At 42.9% G+C, this 21746-nt stretch overlaps 1 protein-coding gene across 1 annotated transcript in view; it reads left to right on the forward strand.

The window, feature by feature from the left end:
- TBCD (tubulin folding cofactor D) overlaps nt 1–21746 on the forward strand; it is a 179978-nt gene that overhangs the window by 2681 nt on the left and 155551 nt on the right. Inside the window, exons 3-6 of the mRNA XM_081220636.1 lie at nt 14584–14681; nt 15651–15752; nt 17012–17158; nt 19569–19624. Of these exons, the coding sequence (XP_081076762.1) occupies nt 14584–14681; nt 15651–15752; nt 17012–17158; nt 19569–19624 (403 nt within the window). The remainder of the gene's footprint in view (nt 1–14583; nt 14682–15650; nt 15753–17011; nt 17159–19568; nt 19625–21746) is intronic.

The raw sequence follows: 21746 nt of genomic DNA on the forward strand, positions 1-21746 counted from the left end.
GTCCTTGGTTTGGTATATTTCAAAGTTGTCTTACAGGCCCAGTTTTCCTCCCTGGGGAGCACACCCCCAGCTGCTGGGCCCTGTGGCCCTGTGGGGAGGGTCCTGCTGTGGGCCTCCTGGCCCAGAATTCCCTTTTGAGTCGGGCACCGAGCCTGGCTTCCAGCCCTAAGCCCTTCAGCCTACCCTCTTCAGGACACCTCTGTCCAGGATAGCTCTGTGCAATGATGGAATGTCCTAGATCTGTGCTGTCTGATAAGGTCACCACTAGCCACATGTGACTGTGGAGCACTTGAAATATGGCTCGTATGACTGAGGAACTGAATTTTATTTTATTTTTTGTTTTTTTCTTTGAATCTTAAATTTTATTTGATTTAAGTTAAAAAAACCCAAATATGGCTAGTGACCGTGGTATTCTCCATTCTCAAGAGTAAACCTTTAGGGCTTCCCTGGTGGCGCAGTGCTTAAGAATCCGCCTGCCAGTGCAGTGGACATGGGTTTGAGCCTGGGTCCGGGAAGATCCCGCATGTTGCAGAGCAGCTAAGGCTGAGTGCCACAACTACTGAGCCTGTGCTCTAGAGCCAGCGAGCCACAACTACTGAAGCCCGCACGCCTAGAGCCCGTGCTCCGCAACGAGAGAAGCCACCGCAATGAGAAGCCCACGCATCGCAACGAAGAGTAGCCCCCGCTCGCAGCTAGTGAAAGCCCGTGTGCAGCAAGGAAGACCCAACGCAGCCAAAAATAAAATAAATAAATTTATTTTTTTAAAAAAAGTAAATCTTTAGTCTTCTGCCTGTATGGACACGGTGCTGTGGCCTGGAGCCTTGGACCACTCCTCCTGTTTTCAGCCCCACCTTTGTCCTACCCTGGGCTGTCCCCGGCACCTCAGGCCTCTGGCCTCCCAGCTGTGACCCACCGCTGGGCTCTGCTTCTGTACTTCCCCTGTGCAGCTCAGTTACAACTTGGAAGTCACTGCTGAAGTCTCTTAGCTACTGTTTCTTCTGTTCTCTTTTTCCCTGTGGATTTGTTTCTCTTTGTTGATTTACTGGGGTTTGGAGGTGGGGGGTTGCTGAGGGAAGCACTGGAATCACCTGCTTTCCTGGTCTCTGTTCTTCCGTGAGGGCTGTGCTGTCTTTCCGAGTCTCTCTGAGCTGAGTTCTGGCTGTTCTCTACTGTTCCCGAGGTTCTCCTCTTTCCCCTGGGGTCAGCTTTTCTTTGTAATTTGGTCTTTTCATCTTGCTGGTTCTGTCCGTGTTTCAGACCAAATGGATGCAGACAAGGGCTCCTGTGCTTCTGTTTTGTAAGTTGGAGCATTTTCTTTTTCTTTTCTTTAGGGGATGTTTTTTCTTTTTGAATTATTTATTTATTTTTTTATACAGCAGGTTCTTGTTAGTTATCTATTTTATACATATTAGTGTATATATGTCAATCCCAGTCCCCCAATTCATCCCCCGCCCGCCAGTTTCCCTCCTTGGAGTCCATACGTTCTCTACATCTGTGTCTCTATTTCTGCCCTGCAAACTGGTTCATCTGTACCATTTTTCTAGGTTCCACATGTATGCATTAATATACGATATTTGTTTTTCTTTTTCTGACTTACTTCACTCTGTATGACAGTCTCTAGATCCATCCACGTCTCTACAAATGACCCAATTTCATTCCTTTTTATGGCTGAGTAATATTCCATTGTATATATGTACCACATCTTCTTTACCCATTCATCTGTTGATGGGCATTTAGGTTGCTTCCATGACCTGGCTATTGTAAATAGTGCTGCAATGAACATTGGGGTGCATGTGTCTTTTTGAATTATGGTTTTCTCTGGGTATATGCCCAGTAGTGGGATTGCTGGGTCATATGGTAATTCTATTTTTAGTTTTTTAAGGAACCTCCATACTGTTCTCCATAGTGGCTGTGTCAATTTACATTCCCACCAGCAGTGCAAGAGGGTTCCCTTTTCTCCACACCCTCTCCAGCATTTGTTGTTTGTAGATTTTCTGATGATGCCCATTCTAACTGGTGTGAGCTGATAACCTCACTGTAGTTTTGATTTGCATTTCTCTAATAATTAGTGATGTTGAGTAGCTTTTCATGTGCTTCTTGGCCATCTGTATGTCTTCTTTGGAGAAAGTCTATTTAGGTCTTCTGCACTTTTTTTTTTTTTTTTTTTTTTTTGCAGTATGCGGGCCTCTCACTGTTGTGGCCTCTCCCGTTGTGGAGCACAGGCTCCGGACGTGCAGGCTCAGCGGCCATGGCTCACGGGCCCAGCTGCTCCATGGCATGTGGGATCTTCCTGGACCGGGGCACGAACCCGTGTCCCCTGCATCAGCAGCTGGACTCTCAACCACTGCGCCACCAGGGAAGCCCTTCTGCCCATTTTTTGATTGGGTTGATTTTTTAATATTGAGCTGCATGAGCTGTTTATATATTTTGGGGAGTAATCCTTTGTCCGTTGTTTCATTTGCAAATATTTTCTCCCATTCTGAGGGTTGTCTTTTCATCTTGTTTGTAGTTTCCTTTGCTTTGCAAAAGCTTTTAAGTTTCATTAAATTCCATTTGTTTATTTTTGTTTTTATTTCCATTGCTCTAGGAGGTGGATCAAAAAAGATCTTGCTGTGATTTATGTCAAAGAGTGTTCTTCCTATGTTTTCCTCTAAGAGTTTTATAATGTCCGGTCTTACATTTAGGTCTCAAATCCATTTTGAGTTTATTTTTGTGTATGGTGTTAGGGAGTGTTCTAATTTCATTCTTTTACATGTAGCTGTCCAGTTTTCCCAGCACCACTTATTGAAGAGACTGTCTTTTCTCCATTGTATATCCTTGCCTCCTTTGTCATAGATTAGTTGACCATCGGTGCGTGGGTTTATCTCTGGGCTTTCTATCCTGTTCCATTGATCTATGTTTCTGTTTTTGTGCCAGTACCATACTGTCTTGATTACTGTAGCTTTGTAGTATAGTCTGAAGTCAGGGAGTCTGATTTCTCCAGCTCCGTTTTTTTCCCTCAAGACTGCTTTGGCTATTTGGGGTCTTTTGTGTCTCCATACCAATTTTAAGATTTTTTCTTCTGGTTCTGTAAAAAAATGCCACTGGTAATTTGATAGGGATTGCATTGAATCTGTAGATTGCTTTGAGTAATATAGACATTTTCACAATATTGACTCTTCTAATCCAGGAACATGGTATATCTCTCCATCTGTTTGTGTCATCTTTGATTTTTTTCATCGGTGTCTTATAGTTTTCTAAGTACAGGTCTTTTACCTCCTTAGGTAGGTTTATTCCTAGGTATTTTATTTTTTTTGTTGCAGTGGTGAATGGGATTGTTTCCTTAATTTCTCTTTCTGATTTTTTGTTGTTAGTGTATAGGAATGCAAGAGACTTCTGTGCATTAATTTTGTATCCTGCAACTTTACCAAATTCATTGATTAGCCCTAATAGTTTTCTGGTGGCATCTTTAGGATTCTCTATGTATAGTATCATGTCATCTGCAAACAGTGACAGTTTTACTTCTTCTTTTCCAATTTGGATTCCTTTTATTTCTTTTTCTTCTCTGATTGCTGTGGCTAGGACTTCCAAGACTATGTTGAATAATAGTGGTGAGAGTGGACATCCTTGTCTTGTTCCTGATCATAGAGGAAATGCTTTCAGTTTTTCACCATTGAGAATGATGTTGGCTGTGAGTTTGTTGTATATGGCCTTTATTATGTTGAGGTAGGTTCCCTCCGTGCCCACTTTCTGGAGAGTTTTTATCATAAATGGTTGTTGAATTTTGTCAGAAGCTTTTTCTGCATCTGTTGAGATGATCATATGGTTTTTATTCTTCAGTTTTTTAGTATGGTTTATCACATTGATTGATTTGCGTATATTGAAGAATCCTTGCATCCCTGGGATAAATCCCACTTGATCATGGTGTATGACCCTTCTAATGTGTTGTTGGATTCTGTTTGCTGGTATTTTGTTGAGGATTTTTGCATCTATATTCGTCAGATAATTGGTCTGTAATTTTCTTTTTTTGTAGTATCTTTGTCTGGTTTTGGTATCTGGGTGATGGTGGCCTCATAGAATGAGTTTGGGAGTGTTCCTTCCTCTGCAATTTTTTGGAAGAGTTTGAGAAGGATGGGTGTTAGCTCTTCTTTAAATGTTTGATAGAATTCACCTGTGAAGCCATCTGGTCCTGGACTTTTGTTTGTTGGCAGATTTTTAATCAGTTTCAATTTCATGACTTGTGATTGGTCTGTTCATATTTTCTATTTCTTCCTGGTTTAGTCTTGGAAGGTTATACCTTTCCAAGGATTTGTCCATTTCTTCCAGGTTGTCCATTTTATTGGCATAGAGTTGCTTGTAGTAGTCTCTTAGGATGCTTTGTATTTCTGTGGTGTCCATTGTAACTTCTCTTTTTTCATTTCTAATTTTATTGATTTGGGTCCTCTCCCTCTTTTTCTTGATGAGTCTGGCTAATGGTTTATCAATTTTGTTTATCTTCTCAAAGAACCAGCTTTTAGTTTTATTGGTCTTTGTTATTGTTTTCTTTGTTTCTATTTCATTTATTTCTGCTCTGATTGTTATGATTTCTTTCCTTCTACTAACTTTGGGTTTTGTTTGTTCTTCTTTCTGTTGTTCCTTTAGGTGTAAGGTTAGATTGTTTATTTGCGACTTTTCTTGTTTCTTGAGGTAGGCTTGTGTTGCTATAAACTTCCCTCTTAGAACTGCTTTTGCTGCATCCCATAGGTTTTGGATTGTCGTGTTTTTGTTGTAATTTGTCTCTAGGTATTTTTTGATTTCCTTTTTGATTTCTTCAGTGATCTCTTGGTTATTTAGTAACGTATTGTTTAGCCTCCATGTGTTTGTGTTTTTTACGTTTTTTTTCCCTGTAATTGATTTCTAATCTCATAGCATCGTGGTCAGAAAAGATGCTTGATATAATTTCAATTTTCTTAAATTTACTGAGGCTTGATTTGTGACCCAAGATGTGATCTATCCTGGAGAATGTTCCATGTGCACTTGAGAAGAAAGTGTAATTTGCTGTTTTTGGATGGAATGTCCTATAAATATCAATTAAATCTATCTGGTCTATTGTGTCATTTAAAGCTTGTGTTTCCTTATTAATTTTCTGTCTGGATGATGTGTCCTTTGGTGTAAGTGAGGTGTTAAGGTCCCCCACTATTATTGTGTTACTGTCGATTTCCTCTTTTATAGCTGTTAGCAGTTGTAACAGCTATATGGAGAATCCTTCATATACCTGAGTATTTGTTCAGAGTTTGGTCCCTGGTGAGTGATTCTGGGCCTAAAGCGATCGCAGACCCCTCCCTGCTTTGGGCCCCACTGCACCTGCTGACTCTGAGCTCTCTGCCTGCTTAATTTGGAGCTGCCTTTCTCCCAGAAGTCTTTTTTTTTTTTTTTGATGTGGACCATTTTTAAAGTCTTTATTGAATTTGTTACAATAATGCTTCTGTTTTATGTTTTGTGTTTTTTGGCCATGAGGCATGTGGACTCCTAGCTCCCTGACCAGGGATCAAACCCACACCCCCTGCAATGGAAGGCAAAGTCGTAAACACTGGACCGCCAGGGAAGTCCCTCTCCTAGAAGTCTTTACAACCGCTTTCTCCCTATTCTTGCAGCTGGTCAGGACTTTCCGTTTTGTGCAGCTATACTTTTATTTTACTGGGTGTTAGGAGCAGTGAGCGGCAGATGTGTGTGGACTCCTGTTTTGTCCAGTTTTGTACTCTTGCAAATAGCCCAACAAACATCCTTAACACACCTCTTTCCGCAATTTCCAGATATTTTGTTAGAGTAATTTTCAGGAGGTGGAAGTGGTGGGCTTTTGATACTTCAAATTCACCTTATGTTTCCATCCACAGTATATTGAAGTGTCCTTTTCTTTACATTGTTGCCAAGACTGGATTTGAATATTTGAAATCTTTACCAACATAAAGTTATCTATTAAAGGATGAAAAGGGATCATGTGCTTTTATTTTGCATTTTGTTGTTTCCTAGTGAGGGTGAATTTTTTTTTTTAACATTTATTGTTACATTTGCACAGTATTTCTCCCTTTGTGAATTGTCCATTCATATCCATTCACTCGATGTTATTACCTTGTTCTAAACAATTTTTAAATGAATCAGTTAATTTAATCATTACAGTAACCTTGTAATACCTGTGGAAGTTCATCATCATCATTATTATTTTTTTTGCACACACAGTTTATTTATTTAAAAAAAATTTAAATTATTATTTATTTTTAAAATTTTCGGCCGTGTTGGGTCTTTGGTGCTGGGTGCAGGCTTTTCTCTGGTTGTGGTGAGCAGGGGCTACTCTTTATTGTGGTGTGCGGGCTTCTCATTGTGGTGTCTTCCCCTGTTGTGGAGCATGGGCTCTAGGCACACAGGCTTCAGTATCTGGCACGCAGGCTCAGTAGTTGTGGCTCGTGGGCTCAGTAGTAGTGGTTTGCAGGCTCTAGAACACAGGCTCAGTAGTTGTGGCCCACAGACTTAGTTGCTCCACAGCATGTGGGATCTTTCCAAAGCAGGGCTCGAACCCGTGTAGCCGGCATTGGCAGGCGGATTCTTAACCGCTGCGCCACCAGGGAAGTCCTGGAAGGTCATTATTATTGACCACAGTTTACAGAGAAGAAAATACAGCAGAGTTCTGAGAGGTTAACTTACCCAAGGAGACACAGCTAGTTAGTGTTCCAGCCAAGATTTAAATGCAGACAGTCCACTCAGACCCTCAGATTGAAGATGATGAGAAATCTTCAAGTCCTCAAGGCTGTTTTAAACAAATGCTTTAAAAATCCTCTAAATTCTGGATTCTAGGATTCTTTGGGATCAGCCCTGTCTTCTTTCTTCCTGGGAAAGCTTGCAAGCCTCGTGAGTGGTAACTGAAGGTTGGTGGGTACTAGGTGAGGGCCAGGTACAGGGAAAATGCATCTGATGTCTGAGACGTGAGCTTGCCTGAGGCTGGCAGTGCTGCAGGGGAAGGGCAGGGCGGTGGGCTCCCCAGGCCACCTTTTATGGTCGATCTTGGGTTCATGGCAGTTCGCATTAGGAATGCCCGTTGCTCAGGAGGTGAAAGGTGGTGTGACCCTCATCTCTCTAAGTCACAACCTTAGACCTGTGGCACTGCCTTTATTCTTGCCCGAAACCTGTCTTCATAGTGGATCACAAAATAGTAACACTTAACTGTGAGTTGTTCAGAGTGATCTGAATGAGTTTTGAGAGTTTAATGTAAAGCGAACTGGAAAAGATTCCTTTTAGAAAAAGGAAACAATAGTCGTGGATGCTGGTCCTGGACCTACTTCACGATGTTTGCTTTTTCCTTTTAATATTACATAGTATATTTTGTGTACTCAATTTTAAAAATATATGTATATTGTCAAAACTATCAGTCTCTTCTTTTGTGTTTGGCCTTTGGTAGTTTGCTTTAGAAGTTTGTTTTTCGTATTCCTATTGTGAGCCTCATTTGTTGAACGGTCCAGCAGGCTACCCCCAACCCTAGTGTGAAATGCCATTGTAAATGTGTGTTAAATACTCACATATATTGGCCTTTGTTTCTAGCCTTTCCATTCTGTTCCCTTAATCTAGCTCTGTGCTCTTTCATCCTTGTCATTTTGGTTTGCATTAATTGCATTGTAATTTGTTTTGTCAGAAATCGACCTTCTTACTTTTCTCATTGTTGTCTTGCCCTTTCATTAATGCAGATGCACTTCAGAATTATTTTATCACCCCCCGGAAAATTCTTTTGAAATTCTGTTAAATCCACAAATTCATGTAGGGAGATTCAACATCTTTACAAGATTGAATTTTCCTCTCTAAGAACATAATATTGTGTCTCTAAATTATTCACGTCTTTTGTGTGTCTCAGTAAAGTGTGGTAATTTTCTTTAGGTGATTCCTGGGAACAGTTTTTTTAGGTTTCTTTCTAAGTATGTTTTTTATCTTTCATTGGGCTTGTGAAACTATCTGTCATGTTTTCTAACTGATTTTTGCTGGTGTACAGCGAAAATATACTTTGTATACTTATTTTGTAAATGGCAACACTGCCGTGGAATATATGTATACACACGTTTTAAAAAATAGCAGCTTTGGGGCTTCCCTGGTGGCGCAGTGGTTGAGAGTCCGCCTGCCAATGCAGGGGACACAGGTTCGTGCCCTGGTCCGGGAGGATCCCACATGCCGCGGAGCGGCTGGGCCCGTGAGCCATGGCCGCTGAGCCTGCGTGTCTGGAGCCTGTGCTCTGCAACAGGAGAGGCCACAACAGTGAGAGGCCCGTGTACCGCAAACAAACAAACAAACAAACAAACAAAAAATAGCAGCTTTATTGTGATATAATTTACATACCATAGGGAATTCCCTGGCGGTCCAGTGGTGAGGACTTGATGCTTTCCCTTCAGTGGGCCTGGGTTCAATCCCTGGTCAGGGAACTAAAATCCTGCAAGCTTCACGGCACAGCAAAGAATAAATAAATAAATAAATAAATAAATTTTACATGCCATAGAGTTTACCCTTTTAAATGTATACTTCATTGTTTCTTAGTATATCACAGAGTTGTGCATCCATCACCACTAATTCCTGACCATTTGCATCACTCTAAAAAGAAACTCATACTCATCATCAGCGGTCACTTTCTGTTCCCTCTCAGTCCAGTCCCTGGTAACGACGATCTGTCTCTGTGGATTTGTGTATTCTGTGCATTTCATATAGTGGAATCAGGCAATATATGGTCTTTTGTGACTAGTGTCTTTAACTCAGCATAATGTTTTCAAGGTTTAGTGTGTAATGGAATACTTCACTACTTTTTCAGTTTCTTTTGAGTTTTCTAAAACGGTAAATAATTATATGGTTTTTAAATAATGTTAACTTGATCTCTTTATTCATGGTATACCTTTTCATTCTTCCTTTAAAATTTTTTTTTTTTTTTTTTTTTTTTTTTTTGGCGGTACGCGGGCCTCTCACTGTTGTGGCCTCTCCCGTTGCGGAGCACAGGCTCCGGACACGCAGGCTCAGCGGCCATGGCTCACGGGCCCAGCCGCTCCGCGGCATGTGGGATCTTCCCGGACTGGGGCACGAACCCGCGTCCCCTGCATCGGCAGGCAGACTCTCAACCACTGCGCCACCAGGGAAGCCCTAAAATTTTTTTAAGAGTTAACTTTATTGAGATATAATATACATACAATAAAACACACCCATTTTAAGTATCCAGTTTGAGCTTTGACAGATGTATGCACCTTCCCTACTATTAAGGTGTAAAAAATTTCCAGCACCCCAAGAAGGCAGTTCATGTCGCTTTGCAGTCAAGACCCCACCCTGGCCCTGGGCAACCAGTCTTCTACTTACTCTCTGGTTTCTTCTGTTGAAATAGTATTTCTGAGACTCATCCGTGTTGTTGCATGTGTACCAGCAGTTTGTTCCTTTTCTGTTGAACCATACTTTATTCTTCCACCTGTTGATGGACTTTTGGGTTGTTTCCAGCTTTGGGCTGTTACTAGTGCTGCTATGAACATTCACAGACAATTCTTTGGGTGGATGTATGTTTTCATATCTGTGTAAGAGTGGAATTGCTGGGTGCATAGTAAAGGTAGGTTTTATGATAAACTGCCAACATGCCATGTTTTCGTAAAGGTTGTACCATTTTACATTGCCAGCAGCAATCTGTGAGAATTCCAGTTGCCCTACATCCTCATCAGCACTTAGTATTGTCAGTCTTCCTGATTTTAGTTATTTTAGTGGGTGTGTAGTGGTACCTCATTGTAGTTTTACTCTGCATTTCCTAGGTGCAAATTGCAACCTTTTACAGTTATTAAGACTTGCAGCCCAGCATATGGGTCTGTTTTGTTCAGAATTCCATGTGTACTTGAGAAGAATGTCTTTCTGCTTTTGGTTGGCGTGCTCTATAAATGTCATTTAAATAAGGTGGTCAATAGTGTTATTTGGGTCTTTTATGTCCTTACTGATTTTCTTTTCAGTTGTTCTATCAATTCTTGGGAAAGGAGTATTGAAACCTTCAGCTCTATAGATTTGTCTCTTCCTCCTTTCAGTTCTCTCAGTTTTTGCTTTATCTTGAAGTTCTTTAATTTCATGTATGCTCTTGTAGGATCGTTAAGTCTTCATGATGAATTGATCCTTATATCATTATAAAATGTCTTCTTTGGGAATTCCCTTGCTGTCCAGTGGTTAGGATTCTGCACTTCCACTGCAGGGCACCCGGGTTCAATCCCTGGTCAGGGAACTAAGATCCCGAAAACTGAGTGGCACAGCCAAAAAAAAAAAAAAAGTTCTTTTTATCTCTGTAATAGTCCTTGTTCTGAAGTCTGTTTTGTCTGATATTGATGTGGCCTCTCCAGATTCCTTATAGTTAGTGATTGCTTGGTGTATCTTTCTTCTCCCTTTTACTTTTTTTTTTTTTTGCTGTATGCGGGCCTCTCACTGTTGTGGCCTCTCCCGTTGCGGAGCACAGGCTCCGGACGCGCAGGCTCAGCGGCCATGGCTCATGGGCCCAGCTGCTCCGCGGCATATGGGATCCTCCCAGACGGGGGCATGAACCCGCGTCCCCTGCATCGGCAGGCGGACTCTCAACCACTGCGCCACCAGGGAAGCCCTCCCTTTTACTTTTTTTAAAAAATAAATTTATTTATTTTTGGCTGCGTGGGGTCTTCGTTGCTATGCGCGGGCTTTCTCTAGTTGTGGCGAGCGGGGTCTGCTCTTTGTTGCGGTGCGTGGGCTTCTTATTGCAGTGGCTTCTCTTGTTACGGAGCACGGGCTCTAGGCGTGGAGGCTTCAGTAGCTGTGACACGTGGGCTCAGTAGTTGTGGCTCGTGGGCTCTAGAGCACAGGCTCAGTAGTTGTGGCACACGGGCTTAGTTGCTCCGCGGCATGTGGATCTTCCAGGACCAGGGCTTGAACCTGTGTCCTCTGCATTGGCAGGTGGATTCTTAACCACTGCGCCACCAGGGAAGTCCATCCCTTTTACATTTAACTAGCTACATTTTTATTTTTAAATGTAGGGAAGTTGGGTCTTCCTATTTTTAAAATTCAATTTGGTAATCCTTGCCTTTTAACTGTAGTGTTTAGGTCATTTAATGTAGCTCTCAATTCTTGCTCTTTGCTTAGTTAGTATTTGTCACATCTATGTTTTGTTTCTTCTTTACTCTTTGCCTACCTTCTTTTGTATTAATTTAGCATTTTTTGGTATTTGATTTTGTTTCCACTGTCATCTCATTAGCTGTTCCTTTGTTTTATATTTTTAGTGAATCGCTCTAGGATTTACAATATGTGTCCTCAATATGTATCACAGTCTACCTTCACATGATGTCACCCTGTTTCGTGTATAACGTGAGAGCCTCATGGCAGGACTCCCATCTCCCGCCAATTTGTCATACATCTTGCCTCTGTGTATGTTGTAACCTTACAGTGTATTGTTTTTACTTTACACGCAGTTGTTTTTCCAAGGAAATTTAAAAATGAGAAAAAAGTCTTGAATATTTATCCATGTTTTACTATTTCCACTTTTATTCTTTGCTTTCTGTAGATTGTAGTTTCCTGTCTGGTAGTTATTTTCTGCTTGAAGAATTTACTTTAACATTTCTTCTAGTGTAAATCTACTGTGTTGAATTCTTTCAGCTTTTGTTTGATAGTTTGCTTCACTTGCATTTTTTAAAAAAAATTATGCTGTGCCAGTTCTTAGTTGTGGCATGTGGGATCTTTTTTTTTTTTTTTTAAGTTGTGGCACATGGACTTCTTAGTTGTGGCATGCGGGGTCTTTAGTTGAGGCAAGCAAACTCTTAGTTGCAGCATGTAGGATCTTGTTCCCTGACCAGGAATCAAACCTGGACCCCCTGCAATGGGAGCACGGAGTCTTACCCACTGGACCACCAGGGAAGTCCCTTCACTTGCATTTTTTTTTTCACTTGCATTTTTTTTTATTTTTTTTATTTTTGCGGTATGCGGGCCTCTCACCGTTGTGGCCTCTCCCGTTGCGGAGCACAGGCTCCGGACGCGCAGGCCCAGCGGCCATGGCTCACGGGCCCAGCCGCTCCGCGGCATATGGGATCCTCCCAGACCGGGGCACGAACCCGTATCCCCTGCATCGGCAGGCGGACTCTCAACCACTGCGCCACCAGGGAGGCCCTCACTTGCATTTTTGAAAGATATATTGCTGGTTATAGAATTCTAGGTTGACAGTTTTTTCTTTCTGCATTTTAAACAATATGGCTTGATTGGTTCTGATTGGTTCTTTTTTTTTTCCAATATTTATTTATTTGGCTGTGTCAGGTCTTAGTTGTGGCATGCGAGATCTTCGTTGCGGCATGTGAGATCTTTTGTTGCCACACATGGGCTTCTCTCTAGTTGTGGCGCATGGGATCTCTAGTTGTGGCATGCAGGCTTAGTTGCCCTGCGGCATGTGGAATCTTAGTTCCCCAACCAGGGATTGAACCTGCATCCCCTGCATTGGAAGGTAGATTGTTAACCACTGGACCATCAGGGAAGTCCCGGGAAGTCTGTCTTTATTCATCTCTATTCCTCTGTGAAGTGTGTGCTTTTTTTCTCTGGCTGCTTTTAGAATTTTCTTTTTACTGCTGGTTTTCAACAATTTGATTATGACATGCCATGGTGTGGTTTTTTTCCTTTTTATCCTGCTTTGAGTTTGCTGAAACTTTTGGATTGATAGGTTTATAGTTTTTATCAGATTTGAAAATTTTTTGCCTCTTATTTCTTGAGGTATTTCTTTTGCCTTTGCCTCCATTCTCTCCCCTTGGACTCCAGTCACACATCTGCGGATACACTTGATACTGTGGCAGTGTTGCTGAGGCTGTTTAGTTGTTTACTTCCTTTTTCCCCTTAGGGTAGAAGTTTTTATTACTGTGTCTTCAAGTTCTCTGATCTTTTCTTCTGCAGAGTCTAATCTGCTATTAATCCCATTTAATTTTTCATTTCAGATCTTATTTTCCAGCTCTTGAAGTTGTTTGTTTTTTAAATATCTTCTGTTTTTTAAATATCTATCTTAGTTGCATGCTGCGACTAAGAAGTCCACGTGCTGTATATTGTTCATGTTTTCTTTTATATCCTTGAGGATATTTTGTAGTATTTAAAGTTTATATCTAGTGATTATATCATCTTTGTCATTTCTGGTCATTTTTTTTTTTATAAATTTATTATTTTTTTTACTTATTTTCTTGGCTGCTTTGGGTCTTCTTTGCTGCACGCAGGCTTTCTTTAGTTGTGGCGAGTGGGGGCTACTCTTTGTTGCGGTGAGCAGGCTTCTCATTGGGGTGGCTTCTCTTGTTGTGGAGCATGGGCTTCAGTAGTTGTGGCATGTGGGTTCAGTAGTTGTGGCTCATGGGCTCTAGAGCACAGGCTCAGTAGTTGTGGCGCATAGGCTTTGTTGCTCCGTGGCATGTGGGATCTTCCTGGGCCAGGGATTGAACCCATGTCCCCTGCATCGGCAGGTGGATTCTCAACCACTGTGCCACCAGGGAAGTCCCTGGTCATTTCTGTTGACTGATTTTCCTTCTTTTAGGGGTCACAGCAGTTTTAGTTATATGTCTAGTAAATTTTTATTGGATCATGGACATTGTGATTGTTATGTTGTTGGGTTTAAGTTTTTTGTCTTTAAAGTGTTGAAGTTTGGCAAGACAGTTTAGTTAATTGTTTATCTTGTATATCCTTGAAGGTTTGTTAGGGCAGGTATAGCTTTTTCTCTTGTTTTTCTCTAATTTAGCGTTACTACTAAGGAGAGACATTTCTGGAATGTCTGCTGGTTGCTCTGGGTGCTCAACAAGGACTCTGCACTCTGGCCTTGTGGAATTTGAATGCCAGCCCTATATGAGCTATGGGAACTCTGCCTTAGTGCTTCCTGGCAGTTCTTACCCAGCCTAGTGGACTAACCACCATCTTCACCATGGGTGAAGATTCACCCAAAGATTTGAGGGGACCTCTGTAGACTTCCAGAGCTCATTCTCTGCTTAGCTTCCTCTGGCATGCTGCCCTGCAAATTTCAGCTGACTCAGCCTCCTGGAACTCCAGTCTTTGCTATGCTTGAGTCCCCCTCTCTGCACTGGGTTCTAAAAATTACTTTCTGGTGGACGGCCTGAGTTGCTGTAGATGGCAGTTGGTTTGTTTCTATGTGCTGCCTGTTGTTCCAGTGTCTGAAAATATAATTGTCCTGTTCTCTAATTGTTGTTGGTAGTAAGGCAGTTCCATATCAATTATTCCTGTATAACTGGAAGTGGAAATCCTTTTTCTTCTGTCTTATTACATTGGTTAGAACCAGATTGTTACTAGGTCATAGTAGTTGTAGAGGTATTTTCTGTAAAGCATGGTATTAGATATTGATTTGATATAGAATAATAATAAAAAATAAGAATATTTTCCTTACATTTTAAAAGCAGGAATGAATGTTGTATTAACTCTAATGCCCTTTTAGAAACTGTGAAGATGAAAGTGTTTTTTTTTCTTTTGCTCTATTGATACTTGGATTATATAGATTTACTAATATTAAACCATTCTTATATTTCTAAATAGCCCCTTTTTCTTTTGGCATTTTGTTTTAATGTCATGTTTAACAGGAGATATTTTATATATGTTTTTCCCTAGAATGGATGATGAACTTGTTGTTGGAATTTGTGCGAGATAAGAAATCTCCGGCTGACCTCGTACATCTGGCTTTTAAATTTCTTTACATCATCACCAAGGTAATATTTACATAGCACTTTGTAGTTGACAGAACACTTTCTGAATATACTCGGTCCAGAAGTACCTTCCAAAATGGTATCTCTCAGGAAAGATTGTTCTCATACAGAAGTTGTGGGTTTCATGCTTTCTCTTTTTACCATGTGCTGGAGATCAGATGTTAGTGATCCAGGGGACCCTTTGGCTGAAACAGTGCTTTTCAGCATTGTTTTCTGCGTCTTGTATTTGAATGGATCAAGCACCAGCTAGCCAGAAAGGGACGGAGAGGATATATATACATATATACATATATATATGTGAGTAACTGAGAAAAGTTTCTTACGAGGAAAAAGCAAATAAACTTGGAAGTGGAAGTGCTTCTCAGATGTGGATGTGCAGATGGCTTTTCAGGGATCTTGTTATGATGCAGATTCTGAGTAAGTGGGTCTGTGGTGATGCCTGATATTCTGCATTCTTACAGGCTCCCAGGTGATGTGTGTGCTGGCCCATACGTACCATGGGAGAGACTTGGCCATCTTGACTGGGGTTTTGCTTCTGTGGGGCCTGCTGTGTGGTGGAGGGAGGCCTGTGTGCACACTCCTTGCCCTCAGTTAGTCGAATGCAGGGTCTCTCCTGAAGGTGTAGTGCCACCGCATTTCATGGAAGCCTTAATGAATTTGGGACCTTTTGGGTTCCCGAGGACTTATTCCTTATAATCAAGGTAGAAGCAAAACTTGTTAGTTTGTAACATAGCTATATTTCTGATGAACTAAGATTGGTTGGTCAAATTGGGACAACATATTTATGAAATGATTTAAGAAGTAAAGGTAACTTTCTTATTGTTTAGTCTTACTAAGTTATATCACTGTAATGTGATGTAATTCTCTTTGATCATTGGGTGGCATAGGTGGTGATTTTTGGTAATAGAGAAAAAAATAATTTTGCTACTTTATTTTCTAATTATATAATAATTCAGTGTCTTTATTTGATAGGTTCGAGGATATAAAACATTTCTTCGTTTATTTCCACACGAAGTAGCTGATGTGCACCCTGTTTTAGATATGTTTACAGATCAGAATCCTAAAGATCATGAAGTGAGTGTCCCTTTCCTCCTCCTCTTCATTTCCTGTCCCCCCGACTTATTCCCTGGTTTTCCCTGCTCCTGCACTGGCAGCTTCCTTTCCTGTTTCCTTCAGTTTTATCTTGTACTGTTGTGTGTCATTCCCTCTCTTTTCATTTATTCCTTTGGCTCTCTCTTTTTATGTATGTTACTTTAAATTATTTTATTAAAAAAAATGCCCTTTATAAAGAAAACAATAAACCTCCGTACAGTGTGATGATAACTATATCATCATCCACATTTTTTAACTTAAAATAGAACTATGTTGGGGGTCCCCAAGACCACCCCAAGTCCAGTGATTTCCTAGGATCACTACAAGAATTGGCATGTAGTCATCCTTATGGCTATGATTTACTACAGCAAAATCAGCAGAAGGAGAAGGCACATGGGGCAAAGTCCAGAGGAAACCAGGAGTGAGCTTCCGGAGTCGTCTCCCCGTTGGGTCATGCAAGGCACTTGTGATTCCGCAGCACCAAGTTGTGAGAACACGTGTGAGGTGTTGTCCACCAGGAAGGTCGTAGGGGCCGGCACACGATTTCTGTGCGGGCTGGTCATGTGGGTGCTCCGCCAGGCACATACTAAAACCCAGAAGGAAAGCAGGTGTTCAGCATAAGCCACATGGTTTGTACAAACGGCCTGGGCACAGAGTGACCCTCATCAGTTAGGGGATGGTGGGAACATTCCCGAAACCCAGGTTCCCAGATGCCCGCCAGTGGCCAACCTTGCAGTCCAGCGTGCTGGGGAGCGCTCTTGGGCACAGGACGCATTCCCAAGGGCATGCAGGTTGTAACTGCAAACTCAGGGAACTGTCTTGCTGTGCCTGTGCCCTGCTCTCCTCTGCTTCTCATGCCTCTGATGGGGAGTCCGGGACCAAAGCAGAATCTTGTTTTATTGACTCCTCTGTGACTGGAAGTTGATCATTTTTTCTTTATTCTTAAGTCTTATGTTTTTTAAATCTTTTTCTCTGTTTTCCATTTTCTTGAAAAGCTGATTGCACGCTGAAGGGTGCCAGTGATGAGAAGCCATTAGACTGACATGTTATGATTTTTCTTTGTTCCTTTTGCTGTTTGTCTTGGCTGGATGCCCCAGGGCACGTGGTGGGGTGCGGTGCTCTGCAGCCTGGCTCTGAGACCTGGCGTTTGGAGGCCTGGGTGGGCGCTGAGCGGGAGGGTGTAGCAGGACTGCGTGGATGCCCTTGCACAGGAGTCATGTTGCTTTGATTTCGCCCTGTAGACCTGGGAGACCCGCTACATTCTCCTCCTGTGGCTCTCCGTGACCTGCCTGATCCCGTTTGATTTTTCACGCCTTGACGGCAACCTCCACAATCAGCCTGGGCAAGAGCGAGTGTCCACCATGGATCGTATCCTCCAGATAGCAGAGGTGAGTGTGGCTGTGAAGTAATGAGCCGCTGACCAGTGTCCTCTCTCATGCCATTAGGGCTTAATTAGGTACACTTGTGACATTTGTTTATTTCTTCAGCCATTGTTACTTTTTTTCAGTGAAGTGAAATTCCATTTCATAACTTACCATGAAACTGATAATTCCTAAAGGGGTCAGGATGAATTACTTTAGCAAATCTCATTTCTCTGTAGATAGGGCAGATACTCTTTTTTTTTTTTTTTTTTTTTTTTTTGGCAGTACACGGGCCTCTCACCACTGTGGCCTCTCCTGCCGCGGAGCATAGGCTCCGGACGCGCAAGCTCAGCGTCCAGGTCTCACAGGCCCAGCCGCTCTGTGGCATGTGGGATCCTCCTGGACTGGGGCACGAACCCGCGTCCCCGGCATCGGCAGGCGGACTCCCAACCACTGCGCCACCAGGGAAGCCCAGTGCAGATACTCTGATGATAGCTTAGAAGAGGTTTCAGGGGGTAATGGTAAGACAAATTAAAGGTCCATTTAAAATCTAATTTTTAATTTAATTTTTAACATTACATAAATAATACATGATCATTGTAGGAAAATCAGAAAATAAAAAGAAGCAGGAAAAATATTAACGTGAAATCTCTCAAATACCAAGAGATAGCACTTGCGTTTTTTTTCAGACTTCTCCTGATACAAATGTTATGTGTGTAGACATAGATCACTGTATTATCTTCTGCTGTGGAAAATATTACCCTGAACTTGAGTGGTTTAACACAGCACACATTCATCATCTCACAGTTTCTGTGGGTCAGGAATCTGGCTGTGGCTTCGCTGGGCCCTGTCCTTCGAGCTCTCCCCAGGCTGCAGGCAGAGCTCGCCTGGGGGCAGGTCGCTTCCAAGCTCTCATGGTCATCACAGGAGTCAGATCTCGAGGGTGTTGGCCAAGGGCTTCAGTGCTTTGCTGGCTGTTTGCCACTCAGAACCCACCCTTCCCCCACCCCCCCAACGATGGCAGCTTATTCTGTGAAAGCCAGCAAGGGGCAGGGGCTGTAGCAAGATGCATGTCACACTCATGTGTGACCCAATCATGGAAATGACATCCCACCCCTGCCGAATTCTCTTGGTTGGAAGCAAGTCAGCGTGTCCTCCAACCACGTGGGAGGGATTACACGGGACGTGGGCACTGGTGGGCAGGACCAGGGCCCATCTTAGAGCCTGACCCTGACACTTACTTATATTAAGCTTCTTTGAGCACCTGCTGTGTGCCAGACACTGTTCTTAAGGCTTTTCATACATTAACTCCTTTCGTCCTACTTAATGAGGCAGTTGACTGTTTTTATCCTCATTTTACTGAAGAGGCAACAGGGGTAAAAATAAGTGACTTAGCCAGCTCACTTTCTCACGTGTGGTGGATATAAATTTGAACCTAGGGATTTGGCTCCCTGCCTGTTCTTCACAGTGCTCCACGCGGCCCCTGTGTACTACGGCCCCTGGTGTCCTGCTGTTCTGGGACCTGCTTTTCCCCTGAGCAGGACTGTCTGAATGTCTTGTGTCAGTAAGTAGACGTCTCCCTCAGAGTCTTTTCTTTTTTTTTTTTTTTTTTTGCGGTACACGGGCCTCTCACTGTTGTGGCCTCTCCCGTTGCGGAGCACAGGCTCCAGACGCGCAGGCTCAGCGGCCATGGCTCACGGGCCCAGCTGCTCCGCGGCACGTGGGATCTTCCCGGACTGGGTCACGAACCCGTGTCCCCTGAATCGGCAGGTGGACTCTCAACCACTGCACCACCAGGGAAGCCCTCCCTCAGAGTCTTTAAGGGAAAAGGTGCTCCACTGTATCTTCATTTCTAAAATAGTCTTTTCTAGATAGGTGGTTTGTCTCTAGCTGTGTTCCGTTAACCCTTTGAGTCCTTGTCTCCTAAGTGGGATTGCCTGGGGAGAGGACCTAATTTCTAACAATTTGTCCTCCAGAAAAAAGATCTTTTAAGTGTATCATTTGGAAAACAGTTGAGATGAGAAGTGGAAACCTCTTAAGGTGTAATTATTGTGTTAAACTTTGGCCCTCCTGCGTCTGAGTGGGGCCTCCTAGCTGCTGTGAATGCCAGAGTGCTGGTGGGTTCCAGGAGTGTTCTGTGCACACTCTGGGTAACAACATACACTCTTCATTTTTCTGCTGCTTTTGAAAATGTGGGTTTCAAGGGGTGTAGCCACACGCTGTATGAGGATTGGGCGCTTCCCTGAGGGTGAGCACACACGTGGCAGCTGCAGCCCTGAGCTCACGTTATGAGTGGTTCGTGCAGCTTTGGAATCTGGCCTCTGTCTGTGAGCCTGGGCTCTTGTGGAGCTGCTGAGTGTGGGACCAGGTGGCTGAGTGGGTTCCTGAGGTCTACGTCGTGTGTTTAATGGTGCCTGTTCTTTACGCTTCCTTGTAGTCCTACCTGGTCGTCAGCGACAAGGCTCAAGACGCAGCTGCTGTCCTCGTGTCCAAGTAAGTGCTTTCTGAGAAGGTTTACTGTCTGTGTTACTGTGTGTGTCTGTTGTTATCAGAGAGGATGCTGGGATGATAGGCTTGGGGAAGTCTTTGCTGTCCTGAGGACTCTGCTGCTTTCCTTGAGGGAACCCAACGCTGTTTGGGTGCAGGAAACCTCTGAACCTGATGTGATCACTGACAGTGCTGGTTAGGGGCTCAGGGTCACCTGACGCTGGGTTAGGAGCTCGTGGGCCAGTCAAGGGAGTGCAGATTTAGAACAGGTGTAGCAGTTTTGCCGGGGCCAGACCTCCCCTCTGGGGGGGTGGGGGGGTGGCAGTTAGAAGAGCCTTTGAAAGTCACTTAGAAAGCAGTCCACACCATGGTTTGTGGAGATCATGGGCTGTGATTGCGTCATTGTGGCTTGGGATAAAAATCCCCAAACATCCCGTGTTAACTAAAAACAGCAGGCTGTGCCTGAAACAGGCAAAGATGGGTTTATCTGATGAGCTGGGTAAGATGACCCAGGCAGCAGGGCCTGGAGTCTCCAAAAAAGTTCCAAAGACACTTGTAAGCTGAGTAGACTTGTTTCATGAAATGTGAGAATGGAAGAAAGCAATTTTTCTAAATTAATCTTCTTCATGACATGTGATTTAAAGTATGTATATAGCATAAACGAGTTAGAAAATTTGGCTTTTTTCCCCCTCTACATTTGTGAAAGTTAAAAATTGGCTCTAAAAGCTTTTGGATGTTTTGGTCGGGAAAACAGGGCAATGCCTCCTTCAGGGTCACCTTGTCTTAAGTGTGTAGCCGTGACCTTGCACAAGGTGGGAAGAGACATGCTTGATTTATGGGGCAGTTGGGGGCATTGGTGAGGTATTTGTGAAAGTACTGGCTAAACCAGAGGGCAGAGCCTAAATGCAAGAAGCTGATTTTAGGAGTGAGGAAGGAAACACCTGAGCTCGCCTGTGATGCTTACCCTGGGGGAGGAGAAACTCACTGACAGAGGCTTCTCATGGTTTTGACAAGGAATGAAAAAGCGTGGCTTTCTTTCTAACTGTGAAAGTAATCATGTGTGTTCAGGAAAATAAAGAAAAGTAAAAAAGCACAAAATAAAACTCACATGTACTGTCATCCCCAGAGATGTAACTGCTCTGTCCTTTGTCCCTCACTGCCCATGGGCATGTTGGTCTATGGCCCGTGGGTACACTTGCAGGGTTGTTCCAGGTGCCGACAGGCAGCCCTGGAGCTTTGGTCAGTCTTCCAGATGCAATTATGGTGTGATCTCTTCTTCCTCCAACCCCACACTGTACATGTGGACTTTTTGTTAGTAAAATTAGCGCCGCCTGGGACACTCTACATGAAACTTTGTACTGTTCTGATCAGCTGTATTTTCTCCTTCCAGTTTTTTTTTTTTTGTATTTATTTATTTTTGGCTGCGTTGAGTCTTCGTTGCTGCGTGCGGGCTTTTCTCTAGTTTTGTGGCGAGCAGGGGCTACTCTTTGTTGAGGTGCGTGGGCTTCTTATTGTGGTGGCTTCTCTTGCTGCAGAGCATGGGCTCTAGGCCTGTGGGCTTCAGTCGTTGTGGTGCACGGGCTCAGTAGTTGTGGCACACGGGTTTAGTTGCTCCGCGGCATGTGGGATCTTCCCAGACCAGGGCTCGAACCCGTGTCCCCTGCATTGGCAGGTGGATTCTTAACCACTGTGTCACCAGGGAAGTCCCCCTTCCAGTTTTATTGAGATATAATTGACATACAGCACTCTACAAGTTTAAGGTGTACAGCATGATGATTTGACTTACATACATCATAAGATAATTATCACAGTAGGCTTAGTGAACATCCATCATCTCTCATACAGATACAAAATTAAAGATATAGAAAAATACTTTTTCCCTTGGGATGACAACCCTTAGGATTTACTCTCCTTTTTTTTAATTGGATGAAAGATTCTTTAAATTTTAAACTGCTTTACAATTTTCAAAAGTTTCACACACATGATTTCATATAATCTCATAAGAATCCATTTTCCCCATAGCCCTTTATTGCCTCTCCCCCCAGGATTTACTCTCAGCAGCTTTCATGGATAACATACAGCAGTGTTCATTATATTTATCATGGTGTACGTTACAGACCTAGTACTT

This window comes from Mesoplodon bidens (assembly GCF_964165515.1).
Source record: "Mesoplodon bidens genome assembly, chromosome: 19".
Taxonomy (NCBI): Eukaryota; Metazoa; Chordata; class Mammalia; order Artiodactyla; family Ziphiidae; genus Mesoplodon; species Mesoplodon bidens.